The 16,086-nt window shown below is 34.8% G+C and overlaps 1 protein-coding gene across 1 annotated transcript in view; it reads left to right on the top strand.

The window, feature by feature from the left end:
• DACH2 (dachshund family transcription factor 2) overlaps window positions 1-15,419 on the top strand; it is a 198,832-nt gene extending 183,413 nt beyond the window's left edge. Inside the window, exon 9 of the mRNA XM_015127763.3 lies at window positions 14,921-15,419. Coding sequence (XP_014983249.3) covers window positions 14,921-14,970 — 50 coding nt within the window. The 3' untranslated portion in view covers window positions 14,971-15,419. The remainder of the gene's footprint in view (window positions 1-14,920) is intronic.
• The last annotated feature ends 667 nt before the right edge of the window (window positions 15,420-16,086 follow it).

Below are 16,086 nucleotides of genomic sequence, written 5' to 3' on the forward strand. Positions count from 1 at the left end.
ATCCCTTTTTTGCTTGCCTGCTTTATTCCCTCAGCTTAAAGGCTGTGTCTACATGAGCAAAACCAATTCAAATGGAATTCAATTGTCCAACCAATTCATCACAGCAAAATTCATTAAGAAGTGCCCCACTAGTTGTGGGCTCGGTTTTTGAGGTTGCCATCACATACCAGCTCCATGGTAGAGATGAATAGCCTGAAGCAGTTGATCCCTTCTGAATCAGTGACACACAAATATAGACATAGTCTTTAAGGAATGTTGAACTTGAGTGTGCCCTGCTTTGAGTGGGTTTAAGGTCAGCTTTGAAACTGGAGAGGGTAATCCGAATACACCACTAGTGAGTTTTATCTTTATTATCTTTTAACCTGTACCTCTGATTTATTGCTGTTCGTTTAATTTATATGATACCTTTAGTTCATAGTGGTAACATCTTTCTTAACTCTGAGAGAAATACAAGCTTTTGAACTGTCCTAAAATTATTTCATTTCCATGTAGCAAATAGTGATATTTTATTTGTGGGCAATTAGGAGATATAAGCAAAAGGTGGATCCACTCTTCATTTCCAAATTTTTTTATGAAGTCTACCAAGAATGGCTTTTGCATATTTACTTGTACTTAGGGAAGGACACATTTAATACTGGTTTTCACTGTACATACTTTTAATAAGTTCTACAAGTTTTTACTTGCTAAATATGAGAGAATGAGATTCATCTTAAAAGGATTGAGATGGAATTTATTTTAAAGCAAAGAAGCTGATTTGTATTTTTTCCAAATTAAAAATTACATTGTCTAGTATTTATGTTCAATATTGTCTATATATGGTAAAATATGGTAGGTTAATAATTTTTTATTGGATGTCTATCTTTTACATTATATTAAATAAGATTCTATATAAAAGTGATACAAATGGAAAAATACACATTATCTCTTCTCTTAGCACAACATTTAAGCACTGTAAATGATAAAACCCCATCATCCCTTTGTGAAAAACTAGAGTTAATGTCTTATGTTAATATGACAGTAGAATCACAATTTAATTTTAAAAAAATAGCAAATTTTATTCTTTTAGCCAGGAAAATAGGTGCCTAAAAATATTATCAGAAATAATTTTAAATAGAGTTTACCAAATCAATCAGGTCAAATAATCACCTAAAAATCCCAAACATTTTGCCTATTATTTGTAAAATAATAAAAAGTAATATAAACATTACTTTCAAATGTATCTATGAAATTTAGAAAATGTATAATGCTCAGAAAACGTGAAAAGCAAGCTTAGCCATTATTTTTCTGTTCTTCCTATTAATTTTGGTTTTGTGAGTCATAGTTCTTTTTTGTGACTTATTTTGATACTGTTTCAATCTTTTCCATCTCCCTTGAAACCTATTTTTTTAACTTGAAAGATCATTTCCTATCATTGTTTGTGAGGGTCAGTTCATGTATGCCAATACAATACCATTTCCAAAATTCATCTCCATCACAGGAAAAATTCCAGCATCAGGAAAGTTCTTTCTCTTCCTATTGTCAATAGCTCTGCTAGATAGACATCTGTCATTCACCTAGTACTCTCCCTTTGAAATTCAATTGATTCCACTGTGACATCTTCTTAAGAATTTAAAAGGCACTTGGGAAAACGTTACATGACCACCCCGGAAGCAAAAACGTCATATCCAGTTTTATGGTAATTTCCACGTGAGTTTTAGTTCAAACAAACTGCACATGTACCAGAAATCTTAAATATATAAGATTTTATATATATACTATATATAGTGTATATATATTATGTATTCTATATAATGTATTATATGTAATACATTATATGTATATAATACATCTCTTCAGCTTAGTTATTTCATGTCTTTTATGCTTTGAATGTTGTTTGACAGAGAAGATAATATGCATAGACCAAGTTTCCATAAAAGGGTATCTGTATCTTTTATATTTTGGGAGTCTACCATAGCAACTCCTGCAGAATGTTTTCTGGTGATCACACAATGTGTATACACTACTCCAGTGGTTATGTCCGCTATCTCTAGAGATGAAGGATTTGGTGGAGCACTTGTGCTAATGTCATTCCATCCAAATTCCTATAACTCAGTTGAGGGCCTGCAAGATAGCACATCAACCATCTTATCAACCAATCCCTGTTTCACATAAAATAAACATACTAGGTGTCATTAAGTGCACCTTCAGATCAATGATTTTTTTGCAAATGACATTCAAGTGCCATTTGCGTAGTGCATTTTTGCTGATAAAAGCAAATTAAATTAGCACAACTACAAGTGTGCTGATAAAAACTAAAACTGAACAGCAGTACCATTAGCTAACAAAGTAATATTTCTTTTTACTGCATTCTGCCATTTAGTTATTATCCTATTGGAAATCTAATTATAATCCTTTTACTCCCTAGTCAAACTTCACAGTTTTTGCAAGCTTAGCACTGACAAGTGATTTCATTACATTTGATTGCCTGCGCCCAGATTGACTTAACTTCACTTGGAGACCTAAAAGCCCTCTCAGTTTCTCAGATTCCCTGTTTGCACATTACTGCAACAGCTCCTTTAATTAATTAGCATGAACAGCAGTAACATGAACTGCTGAACAGAAAATAACATCATTTTATGATCTCAGGGAGACTTCTCCTTTTGCATGTTTATACCTTAGTTAACTTTTGTATGACTATATTTCATTGTTAGTGGCTAGTGGTATAGTTGACAGTGCATGTTTCCTAAATTTAAAAAAATTGAAGTTAACATCTTAATAACAATAGTTAAAACAAAAACAGAATATGAAGCTCCTACTTTTTAGAAAATAGACAACTGTCACCATGAACTGACTTTATAGTAATAAAATAAAATAATAAATTTCAGGGGAGATGATATCATAAAGTACAAGGGCACAGTGACATACTGTCCCTGTATCTGCCACTGCATTTGCTTGAGGAAAAAAAAATAAACCACAAAATGTTTAACTGTGTTTTGCCCATGGAATGTCAATCTCTGTGAATAATTTTTACATTTTCTTTTATGTATACATGTTTGACAAAGACACAAGATGATTTAGCACTGGAATATATTTTCCTCCGATATTTTTTCCATAAATGTAGTAGCATCCTAAATAATTTTTTTATTCCTTTTGCTACTGAAACACTAGAAGTAGATATTAAGTCAAATCTACATGTGAAAGGAAACCAAAATTTCATGTAAAAGTAAAACTACTAGAACTTTTTTTTTTCTGAACTATTTTTGCTCAGAAATAAAAGGGATCTTATAAAGAGTACAGACTGGTCATTCAAAGATACAAAAGTCATGATCTCATCTATGCAGTACCTGGTGAAGGTGCCACTGAGAATTAAAAGCAAAAAAAGTGTCATTTGACTGCAAAAGCAGCAAATATTATTTTAACATCTATTATATTAAAAATTGTAGTCTAGGGCATAATTTAATATGCATAGCTTATGGCCTAGAACATTTAATATATATTCATAATATGAAATATATGTGAATATGTCTATTTTTATCAATTCTCTCAAAATCAATTTGAACAGTGTATATCCTTCCTTGACCCCTTAGACCTCCTTATTATCTTTTCTCTTTGGTTCTTGCTTACTAACCTAAAACAACATTCCTCTAAAGAACTTAAGATGCCATGCCAATATTTCCTAAAAACAACTACCCTTGGGATAGGATTATCACTGTAGAATTAGGAAGAATAGTAAGAAAAGTGATAGTAAGAGCATGAAAGGGAGTCAGAAAAAATACATCACGTATGATTTATTGGCATGCATGTGATATGACAAGAAAAATTAAAAGGAAAACAGATGGAATTTTATTATAGGCTTTTCTAATTTCCTCCACCACAGTGTGCTCTCCATCTTTCTCCATCGCTAGGGTTTCCACTGACTGCTTCCTACCCTAAACTCATCAACCATTAATTATTGATTTCCTTCCCATTGATGCCTTGTACTGTGTTGGAAGATATACACAGGTACTCTGATGTTCCCATTGTAAAGTGAAAATATTTTCTTATAAAGTGGAGGTATATAGCAAGTCAGGGACCAGAGGAATTGTGGGAAGTAGGTCTTAAAATTTTTCTTTTAAATGCTTCCTTGAAGAGTAGGATCCTTTTATTTCCTAGACAGACTTTATTGCAGTGACCATCATACAATGGGAAAAGACTCTAGCACACACCCCACAGAGAAGATCCCAGCATCTTTCTCTAAAGCAGCAAAAATGCTTTTCTGTACAGTTTATTAAATGGCCTGAATCTTTCTATTTTCTTCCTCAGAAAGTATTTCCCCTAATTTTCTTCATCCTCCACAGGATTTTTATCCTGACTGGTGGTACCTCTCTGCTGTGAAATACCTGGCAGACCATAGTACAATTTATACTTCTAGTTTTTTTCTTAGGAGGATGGGAAGAGCTTGCATTAATTATTTAATCATTTAGGGCCTGGTTGTCATGGAGTGGCTTGCACCACACACATGTGTTGTTAACAAAATTATTTTCAGTGACCACAAGATTGTCATGGTAATTATGATGGTAACATACAATCTCATATATAGATCAAAGACTTGCAGTTCTAGCTACATCTTAATTATATAACAGATCAAATTGCAGTTATAGCAAATAGTGAGACTTGCAAGCCATGATAAGTTGTTCTGCTATTCAGCATGTTGAGTCTACAGGAGTAATTCACTAATTAACAGGTGTTTTTTTTACTATAATCTAGGAAGGGCTGTTTAACTTAACGCTGATAACTGACTAGTTGCTTTATGCCCCATCCTCTTTACATATACAATACAATTTTTTAAGCTTGGGATTCACCATACACCAACCCCAACCCAGGTATACCTGAAGGACATGCAAAAGAAAAAACATTTTCCTGATTAAAGGATTAAGTCAAGTTTTACTTTTTTACTTCCACATTTGTGTTTTAATAAATAAAACAAACAGCATTTTCATAGGAGATTGTAATAATATGCCATTATTTTCAAAGTACTTTAAAAATTAAAATTATGATATTGCTACCACATGAATCTGTGGAGGTTCTGTTCCAAGATACTTATCATTCTAAGAATGAGGAATTCATAGCCTAAAATTGGAATAGTTAAAAAAGAAAGGCAGGACCTATTATGTGTATAGCATGGTGTAATTTGTGTCATCCTTTACATCATATCCTCTAGGAGGATTATTTCTGGGAGGTAGTTTGGAAAGATGTGATTAACCTCTGTTTTGTAAGTATGAAAATAACCTAAGTTAATTTGCTTGCCATTGACAGTGGGAACTAAAACACAGGAATCTTAACTCTCATTCATTTATCTCACTGTACATCACTATCAATCCGTTCTTGTAAAAATCTCACATAGTTAGCTAGTTAGGATGTGCAACAAGACTATAGTATTATCCAATGCAAAACAGTGCATGGGGTTCAGGGAAAGGGCAGAGGCTTCTCTGCTTCATAGTTCATTAATTAAAATAGTCTAAAACTAGGTATAATTTAATAATCACCTCTGCTTTTAAAAGTTTGTAAAGATTGGGGTAATATTTATAAAATTTAGATAAATACCATACAACTCTCTTTTCTATTTAAAACTGTGTGGAGCAGCTGAAATAGTAACAGAAATAACCTTTTTTATTCTTGACTACACTCACTTCACTCTGTCTGTCAGAACTAGATTTCAACAGAGCCTCGCTGTCTAATTTTACATTTTTTTAATTTAATTTAATTTTATATTTGTTGAGATGAAGTTTCATGCTTGTTACCCAGGCTGGAGTGCAGTGGCACGATCTTGGCTCACTGCGACCTCTGCTTCTCGAGTTCAAGCAATTCTACTGCCTCAGCCTCCCAAGTAGCTGGGATTACAGGCGTGGACCACCACACTTGGCTAACGTTGAATTTTCACCATGTTGTTCAGGCTGGTCTCAGGCTCCTGACCTCAGGTGATCCACCCACCTTGGCCTCTCAAAATGCTGGGATTACAGGCATGAGCCACCACTCTCAACCACTTAACTAATTTTGGACTGGAATTCCGTATGTAGCATTAGCATAAAGTTTCATTTATTTACTCTAGGGAACTTACTTTTCATTTATAATAGACATGTAACATTACCTTTTGGGAATTAAAATGAATATAAAGAAAAACATTCTTTTGGATTTTATACACAACTCCTTTAAGGCCCCTAACCTCTTGACGCTTTCAAGTTTACATTTTACTTTTTTAATATTTGAAAATTAACATTGGTAATGATCCACATACTTCAACTGGAATCTACTTTTTGTCAGTAATGCAAATGATTTTTGGAGCAACATTTCCAACAATTACTTTATTAGCTTTCAAGAAAGCATCATTATTTTACAAACATTTCTTTCCTATCTTCCTGTTTTTTCACTATTGGGGGAACCTGCCCCCAATATTTCAAAGTAGGTTCTTTCTATTTTCCATAAGTGTCGGCCAGCTGAGAAATAAGGAGAAAGAGTACAAATAGGAATTTTATAGCTGGGTCGCCAGTGGTGACATCACATATTGGTAGGACCATGATGCCCACCTGAGCCTTAAAGCCAGAAAGTTTTATTAAGGATTTCAAAAGGGGAGGGGGTGCAAGAACAGAGAGTAGGTCACAAGATCACATGCTTCAAAGGGCAAAAAGGAGAACAAAGATCACATGCTTCTGAGGAAACAGGACAAGGGTAAAATCAGAAACTCCTGATAAGGGTCCAACAAAGATCACTAGGCAAAGGGCAAAACCAAAGATCACAAGGCAAAGGGCAAAAGCAGAATTACTGATAAGGGTCTATGTTCAGCAGTGCACGTATTGTCTTGATAAACACCTTAAACAACAGAAAACAGGGCTCGAGAGCAGAGAACTGGTCTGACCTCAGATTTACCAGGGTGTAGTAAGCCTGAGGGTACTGCAGGAGACCAGGGCATATTTCAGTCCTTATCTCAACCGCATAAGACAGACACTCCCAGAGCGGCCATTTATAGACCTCCCCACAGGAATGCATTCCTTCCCCAGGGTATTATTTATTAATATTCCTTGCTAGGAAAAGAATGTAGCGATATCTTCCGAACTTGCATGTCCATTTATAGGCTCTCTGCAAGAAGAAAAGTATGGCTTTATTTTGCCCGAACCTGCAGGCAGTCAGACCTTACGGTTGTCTTCCCTTGTTCCCTGAAAACTGCTGTTATTCTGTTCTTTTCCAAGGTGCACTGATTTCATATTTTTCAAACACACATGTTTTACAATCAATTTATACAGTTAACACAATTATCACAGTGGTCCTGAGGTGATGTTCATCCTCAGCTTATGAAGATAACAGGATTAAGAGATTAAAGTAAGACAGGCATAAGAAATTATGAAAGTATTATTTGGGAACTGGTAAATGTCCATGAAATCTTCACAATTTATGTTCCTCTGCCACAGCTCCAGTCAGTTCCTCCATTCGGGATCCCTGACTTCCTGCAACATTTCACAAATGTCTAAGCGCTCTTGTTTTCATTAAAATAATAAAAATGAATAAAGGTAATGTTGATCTCAGCATCTGTGAGCAACCATTTAATAACGTGTGAGGAAAAACCCTCAATAGGACTAATAAACCCTCAAATCTTACAATTTCCTGGGAACCACATTTCAACCTTCTATGGGAAATGTTGGATGTCATCATTTTTAACATTGTACAAGTTAACATTTGTTTATCCATTACTTTCATTTTTCACTTTCCTCCATATTTTTATTTGTTTAAAATCGAGTATTATAGTGTTCTTCTATAAGTTTTGCAGACAAAAGTAGTAGTTAAAAGTCATTTAAAAATAGAACTTAACTATACTTTAAAATATTAACTAAAATATTTCCAATCTGCATCCTGTACAAAACTCAAATCAATTAGAACCTTAAGAAACGTTTTGTGGCCAGGCGTGGTGGCTCACGTCTGTAATTCCAGCACTTTGGGAGACCAAGGCAGGCAGATTGCCTGAGGTCCGGAGTTAGAGACCAGCCTGGCTAACATAGAGAAACCCAATCTCTACTAAAAATACAAAACATGGCCAGGTGTGATGGTACACACCTGTACTCCCAGCTACCTGGGAGACTGAGGCAGGAGAATCACTTGAACCCGGGAGGCAGAGGTTGTAGTGAGCTGAGATCCTGCCACTGCACTCCAGCCTGGGCAACAGAGCAAGACTTTGTCTCAGAAAACGAAAGAAAAAAGAAGAAGAAAAAACATTTTGTAACTTATATGCTTATGGAAAGTGGGGGACTTGGTCTCAGATTATTTAGAGAAATGGCATAGAAACATAATTCGTACTTTTCACTGTAGCATTATCCACAACAAGAAAATAATGAAGGAGGATGGCATTCCATATATGCCATATGTACATGTGGAGTGGCTCCTGACATAGTGTTCCATACACGTTAGCTTTCATTTATTCTCCTCTCCCTTCCTCTCTCTTCTAAGATGAAAAATAGAATTTCAGTATTTCTAAAGCTCTTAATGTGACTCAACAGTTGGAGATCTCTGTACTGGACACGTGCACTTCTATTGCTGTTTTATAACCAGTATGTGAGAGGCACAATGAAGTGGCAGAAGGAGCACTGATCTAGTAGTCAGAATTTCTCAGTTACTAACTCGCTAACTCAGTTACTAACCTTGAGAAGTCATTTACCTACTCTCTGCCTTAACTTTAGTAAAATAGGTATCATAATATTTGCCTATTCTTCCTCATCAATAAGTTAGATACATACTATCTGATAAGTATGACAAGTACAAGATATCATTATTATGGTGCCCTATAAAATACACACAAATTTGATTTTGTGTTTTCTAATATTGATTTCAGTAAGAGTGAACTATTTGGCCTATAAGTGATGTGTAAAGCTTCCGCTAAAGAATGTGCTCTCCCATAAATAGTTATAGTTAATGATATCTTTGCATTTTATCCCCATGTGTGAGCAGAAGGGCATTCATGCTTCCATTTTAAGGGAATGTTTTCTAAGAACTGGAGATTCAAAAAAGGGGAAAGAGATGTATTAAATAATTATTTCACAAAACCAGGGTGTATTACAAGTGAGTAAGATAGTTTGATACTCCTTTATGATACCATTTGCACAAAAAAATGATGACCTATTGACCTATCCTGGTCTTCATTTTGATTAAATTGTAAGTCAGATATTTGTAAGGCTAATGAGCCCAAATGGTTATTCTTTTCAAGAAACCTCTTGTTTTTAAAAAACATGTCATGTTCTAAAAATAAGCAACAGAACCTTCTGAAAAAATGACTCCAAAATAGTGCTCTTCTCTAGACAAAGAGTAATCAAACATTATATTGTATCTTCCCCTTGCTTGCAATTGTCTGCTTTTCCTACTTTCAAATTAGTAACTCATATTTATACTACTCCAATAATAACTGACCGGATCCCAAACTAACCTCACTACTGTCACTTCTTTGATTTGAGAATATCATATTCTGAACATATTTCCACAACTAAAGTTGAGTTTCTACAATTAATTCTACATTTAATTAGGATTGAGTCTAAGACTGAAGTGGAAAACAAGTGGAGCATTAACTAGCACATTATTTTATCTCTCTCTTATTCAGGTCAGGAAATCATGACCTTCAAGAGATGATCTTACTTGCTCCTAAATAATATAGTGCCCATTTGTAAATCAGAAGCACAGCACTGATTAACCAACATAAAGAAAACATAGAACGAACTTCTTAGCTGTAGAACTCATTACAAAATATTGTCAATAGTTCAAGAATAGCTTAGCTACCTCAAAAGAAAGGTTTGATAGCCTAAAGTATACTTGTGTGAATTCTATTAGTTTGTACTGCAGTCTCATTATTTATAGAGGTAAAGAAGTAGTGAGGAGACATTTGGAAGCAAACATGAACCTTGGGTAAGAAAAATCACAAATGCATTTTATTGTAAATATAATCCTCTAAACACATTATAGATACAGTTCTTGGTAGTTTCTTGAAAAATAAAAAGTGAGCAATTACTTTCAAATAACCATCCTGTCAGGGAAGGAAATCTCATACTGAGGGAACATTGCAGTCATTAGCAAAGATTTCGACTCACAAAAAAACAGTATAGGCCTTTACTCGTGTTTTAGACGGTGGAGGAAAAAACAATTCCTAAATGCCTTGCTTATTAAGCTAGTTATGCATTTTGCTGCAGGTTGTAAAGAAGAAGAACATGCACAAGGGGCTCATAAGCATATTTTAGAGTTAGGGAATATCATTTACACCATACTTATATTGTCAATATCACCCCTAGAGAATAAGATTAAGCTTTAAACTTCTGTAAATCTACGCTTTTGCTCACCTTTGTATAATTTTATTTTTGATAAAATGAGACTCATATAAATGAATATTTGATTAAAAGATCAACCTAATAAAATAATACATTAATTTCAGAGAGATTTATTCAAATCTTGAAAATACATAGCACAGTGAAATACTATAAAGTGAGTTTGTGGTTTTCAGTGAAGTGCATTGAGTAGATTTTGAATTTTCTTTGTTCGAATGAAATTTTGACCAGGTCTTATTGTTTTTTCTGTGCAGCCTGAACACTGATGCCGGAACTCCAACTGATCATAGGCACGAATAGGGTGCTGTAGCAGTTACCTGCTTATCTAGTGTTGTAAATTCTTTAGAATTCATACTCAAATCCTTAAAATATGGAACCTTTAATTACTGTTTGTTCATTACTGATAAATAGAACCTTACACACACAGGACAAATGTCCTAGAGAATGGGCTTCACAGGTTTTTAGGGGATAGTCATAATAATGACTGAACACACTTTACACTTCTTTAACCTCTTTCTCTCAAGGAGCTCATAGTGCTTCAAAGACATTATCACATTAATTCACACAGAGTCCTAGTGGGGTAAGTAGGTGGAAGAATTTTTAAGACAGAGAAACTGCTATTTCTAAATAGTGTGAGACAAATTAAAATGCAGACACACCTACTTTAAGCTGCAATTACTGTGAAATAACTTCTTGTCTGACCTGGTATTTAACAGGAATTAGATCAGGTGGTAAATCATTTGTGCAAATGATCGATATTTGTTATCACTGCTTTGGAGCTCTCATTTCTAAAAGAAGCACTTGGCCTGTAGTGTTCTCTAAGAAAATATAAGGAGCTCTAGTTTTTAGATTTTATCACACCCAGTTTTTCCTTTGAACTGCTGATGGTGGAGCAAATCCTTTAACCCCTTTCTACTAGCACATTCCTGATTTGCAAAGAATGCAATGATAAAAACAGATACCCAAGCTGCTAAAAATACCCCTTTACTGTTTTCTTCTCTCTTCCCATCCCCAATCTTGCTTCCTCTTTATTAAGCTATTAATAAGCAAACAGGATGAAAAATCTACAGGCAAAAGAAAAGAGAAAGACAGATGGGTCAGTGAGATTATGGATATTTTCTACTGTTCACTCTCTGGTCTAGACATAGCCAGATTCCTAATGTGTTCAAATGATTAGGATCAAATGGGTCATTTGGCTTGAATTTTGCAGGAAATGGCCTCAGATGTTTTTAACTGTTTACTTAGAGGAGATCTGGCCATTGGCTGGGGGCAGATACCTGTTATCATTTTGATGCCTACTAAAAATCTAATAGAACAGCATTCCAATGTGTTATATGGTACTCTAATGACCAAAAAGATTTAATGCCCCTCCTAAAGTGCCCTCCTTACATTAAACAAAATCTAATCCGTTGTGTTGTTTTCACGTCTGCCCTAGCATTAAGTTCTGGTGTGACAGAAGCACCGAGCATCTTATGCAAAAGGCCAACTGAGTTTTTATCCATTTTCTAATAAGAGGTTCCCCATGGCAGTATATGCAATTTCTGCTGGAATGGCCACCCACTCTAAACACTTAAAAATATTCCATTAATTCATATCAATGTGACATTTCAGTAATTCCATGCTCTGAAGGAAGGTTTTCTAAAGCATAAGCATTTGGATTCTGGCATTCTTCATGGGCTGTAGAAGGTCTGCTTATATCGAGTAGGTGTACTGTTTTAGCTCAATTCAGTGAAATAATGCCAAATTAGAAATAAGTCACAGAGAAGGATTTGAAGCAAGTCAAATAAAAATGTTTATTAATATCAAATATCTGAAATAAATAACAATGACAGGTGACTAAAAATATAACATCCGAGAAAGTCTCATCATTAAATAGAATTTCCAAATGAACTAAGTCACTTCAAAATAAACTAAGGTCTTTTTTTTAAATAAGTAGATATGTTTAACTTACCTTGTTTGAACCATGAGGACTCCCCATGTGTATTTTTTTCTGGCCTTTTCCCATATATTTGCCTCGTTTATGATTCATGATTTTAGCTATTCCGGCTCATAAGTTTAGGATATATACCACAGAGGGCAAGTCTCACATTTACTTGAGTTTGGAGAAGCTATTTATGGCCCAGTAAAGATAACTCGATTGATTAGGAGAGGTTCATCTCCTGTATGGAGTGCCCACACTGACCTTCTGTGCCATGGCCTATGCCCACGTCAGGCAGTGCTGTGCTAAGGGAAGGACTGCATGGACCTTTGTTTTTACTTTAAAAATGGTCACATTTGTATGTATCAAATTCCTCTTTTTACCTATCTGATAAATCCCAAAGCAATAAACTCTGTCAGCTTCCCCCAAATATCAGTGTGTGTCCCTCTTTTTAAGTTCCCAAGCTCCATAACATTCCCTTGGAGAGACTTTGTTAGTTTCTCTTCCTAATCTTTAATCTTATTGACATCCAGAGTTCATATCAGATCATCTCTGTTTGGAGCTCAAGAACAAACCCTTTTAAGAATATGAAACATTCCATTACTAATTAGCTGTTTCCTGTTCCTAATGAAGTGAGCACACTGGGTCTGGATTAAAATTCAGCTACTACTCCTCTTTGTTTATGGTTCCAGATGTTTTTGGTTTATCTAGGAGATTACTTTGACAGCTACTACTAAGTGATAAATCACTCATATTATAGCTGAAATGCATTTTGAAATTGAAATGTGGCAAACTTTGAGATTGCTCCAAGGATCGGTGTCAGTTAGCAGTTCCTTACTGGCATCTTCCTTATGATCATTCAGTATTGGCACATGTAAAACAGTAACCAAATATGTGTCAACATTATACAGCATGCTACACAGGGGTCTATTTTGCTCCTGTCCTCAAAATTGGGAGAAAAAGTTTCACTACCATGAAATCTCAATTTATTGTATTCCGGTAGAAAAGTGGATTCACTTAATATTGTTTTCTTCTTGCTAGCCTAATTTTTCTTTCAATTTTTGAGCAGCTGTGGGAGCTATTCCTAATAGGCCTTGTAAGCAGACACATAAAGGATGTGGGCAAATATTTCTGTCTCTAAATAAAGGCAAGAAATAAACATAACAAAAGTAGAAATTTTTGAGAAACTGCATTTTTCTAAAGGACAGATGGTGATTGTCTTTCGCTATTCATTGCTGAGTTCATGTACCCTTTTTAAGGGGACATAGTGTGTGCCATTGCTATCCAGTTTGTAATGTTCACAATTTGTGTTGCATGATTTAAGCTTTAGCTATAATGTATAAATTTCAATCCTGGTAAAATGACTGTCGTTTCATGTCGAAGAGCTTTCCTTTGACATTTAGGCTTTGTATACATAGGATGAGGTAGACTGGAGGACTAAGCAAATATTTGTCAATTCATCAGAGTAAATATTCTCAGACTCCACAAAGGAGTTGGAACAATTACCAGTGTCCAAAAATTCAAGCTCTGTTTTCTTCTGGTCCCTGGAAAACTTTTAGTGAATTCCATGGGCTTCTTGGGAAAAATGTCTGGTTGCCCTCTGATGAAGTCCAACCCTCCATGAGTCTGACTAACCCAAACCCCAATCTTTTATTCGTCTGTTACCTTACTACATCTTTATTTTTGGTTCTGAGGTATTATCTAGAAAATTCTGCTACTCACCATGATACCTTATACACAGAAAGAATAAAGATTTTAAAGATACTAAACCCAAGGTTTAAAAAGGGTATACTTTTCTCCTAATAAGCTTTGACCGGATTGACTTAATATTTTAGATTAGACATATTAGTCCAACAATGATAATGTCCTCTCCATTATATGTTAAAATAAACCACTTGACTCAGAAACATTATCTTTAAGTATTTCTCAAGCACAAGTAATGGATTTGTACTGATTCATCCACATTTCTTTTCCGACTTCGTTTGTAACCAAAAGCCAATCTTTGTAACACATCTAAATAGAGACTCGGGTTATAAGCCATTGCTGTGGAAAATAACAAGGTTTGACAAAAAGAGGTAGAATAAAATTTAAAAAGCAAATTTCCAATAATAACTTTTACCCACCCAAATTAAATATTATCTAACTCTAGGATGGCATGGGCTCTTTTAATTGCTATCATTTAGAGGGATACCGGTTTGACTAAACACTGTAGCTAAAATGATAATTCGGAACTAGTCTCCCTTCATGCAGTATACACAGTCTCAGGGTCAACCCAGGAGAGGAAATTCTAAATGTACAAAGCTGTCATTATCTTAGATCATAACCAGATACTCTTTTCCCCCTGTTTTGGTAAACTATAGGAATTGTATTTCAGATGCACCATTATATACAAAAAGAAAAAGTAATATAGATTATTACAGACATTATAATATGGTTTATGAAGAGCCTTTATCAGTCTTCAATGTCTCCAGTGCTGTGGAAAGAAGAACAGAAGCTATAGCATGAAATTTGAAGGATCTTTGAAAACTGACAGATGAAAATATAGAAATGTTAAGAAATGTTAAATTTTACCAACACTAAATTGAGCCTGTTACATCAGATCATTTTAGGTTCCTGAAGATAGAAGTTTTAGTATTTTTAAGCAAGTATCAGAATTATTCTTCATAAGAACTAACTTGTTTTCTTTTTTTTAAAGGAGGTAACTATTACTGTTTAGAAATGGCACAACAGTTTTATTCAGCCTGAAAGGTCCTCGCTGGCTTTACATAAATGAAGATGCTTGTGATTCCAGTTTATCTCTGAAACTATTCAACATGGAGTTATTTCAATTTTGTTTATCAGCAAAGCTTTGTTTACTGAAGGAGCTATTTAATCTATGTTACATTAAAAAAGAAAGAAACACGTGTACATTTTAAAAGCAATGATGTAAACTTTGTCCTTGCATTAGATAGACCAGTTTAAAAATATGAGCTAAATCCTAATGGCTAAAGTAACTTGACCATATTTGATGCTTTTCTATGCTCATTTCAACTTGGCTTTTTGTCTTTTAAATTAAAAAAAATGCAGTAGTGTGTTAGAGACTAGAAACTTATATGTATGGTTTCCCTGTTCTACTATACATAACGTTAAAGTACACCTTCTTTGTTAAAAATGTACTTGCTAAACTTCAGCATAAATAAAAACATTTTGACTTTGTCAATTGTCACTGAGTATTTATTTTCAAACTGCCATCTGCAGCCATTGAAACATATAGTAGAGTCAATGCAAATCAAAATACAGGAACTAGCAAGATGTTTGCAAATCTTCCTCTAGTTTTGTTATTTTCAAGCAGATATGAACACAGTTCTTATTTTAGTTCATCTGTTTAAGCAGGATGATATTCCCGTCCTCGATTGTTATATTGATTCACACTGGATTGCCTTTTCCTAGCTATGTGTGCTTAGTGAGCCTGCTTCCAGGAGGAAGGGTTACACTGGGAAGCAGGAAAAATGGGTGCACCAAGAACTGGAAAACATTTTCCGAGCATCTGTTATCGTCAAAAGTTTATTCTAGAGCCACCTACACTAAAAAGCAAACAAAACTGAAGGGGTATGTATCTTCTCTGGCCCCCCAAAATATCAAGTCTCTTTGTATATCCAAGTGCCCATCACAGTGTGGTGAAAAACCAAGGCCAGTTATAGCCCTGCCCTACAGTTTATTTAATCTGTGCTCTTAGCTTCTCTTGGTTCACTTCTGGTGAAACGCTGGAGCTCACTCAAATTCTGGTTGATAATAAAACCTCTCAGGTTTTCCTCTGAAGTGGCAGCGACACTCCCACTCCTTGCCTATCTTTTGAAATGTATTGTATCTCACAGTATTATT

The sequence above is a fragment of the Macaca mulatta genome, chromosome X, assembly GCF_049350105.2.
Source record: "Macaca mulatta isolate MMU2019108-1 chromosome X, T2T-MMU8v2.0, whole genome shotgun sequence".
NCBI classification, from domain to species: domain Eukaryota; kingdom Metazoa; phylum Chordata; class Mammalia; order Primates; family Cercopithecidae; genus Macaca; species Macaca mulatta.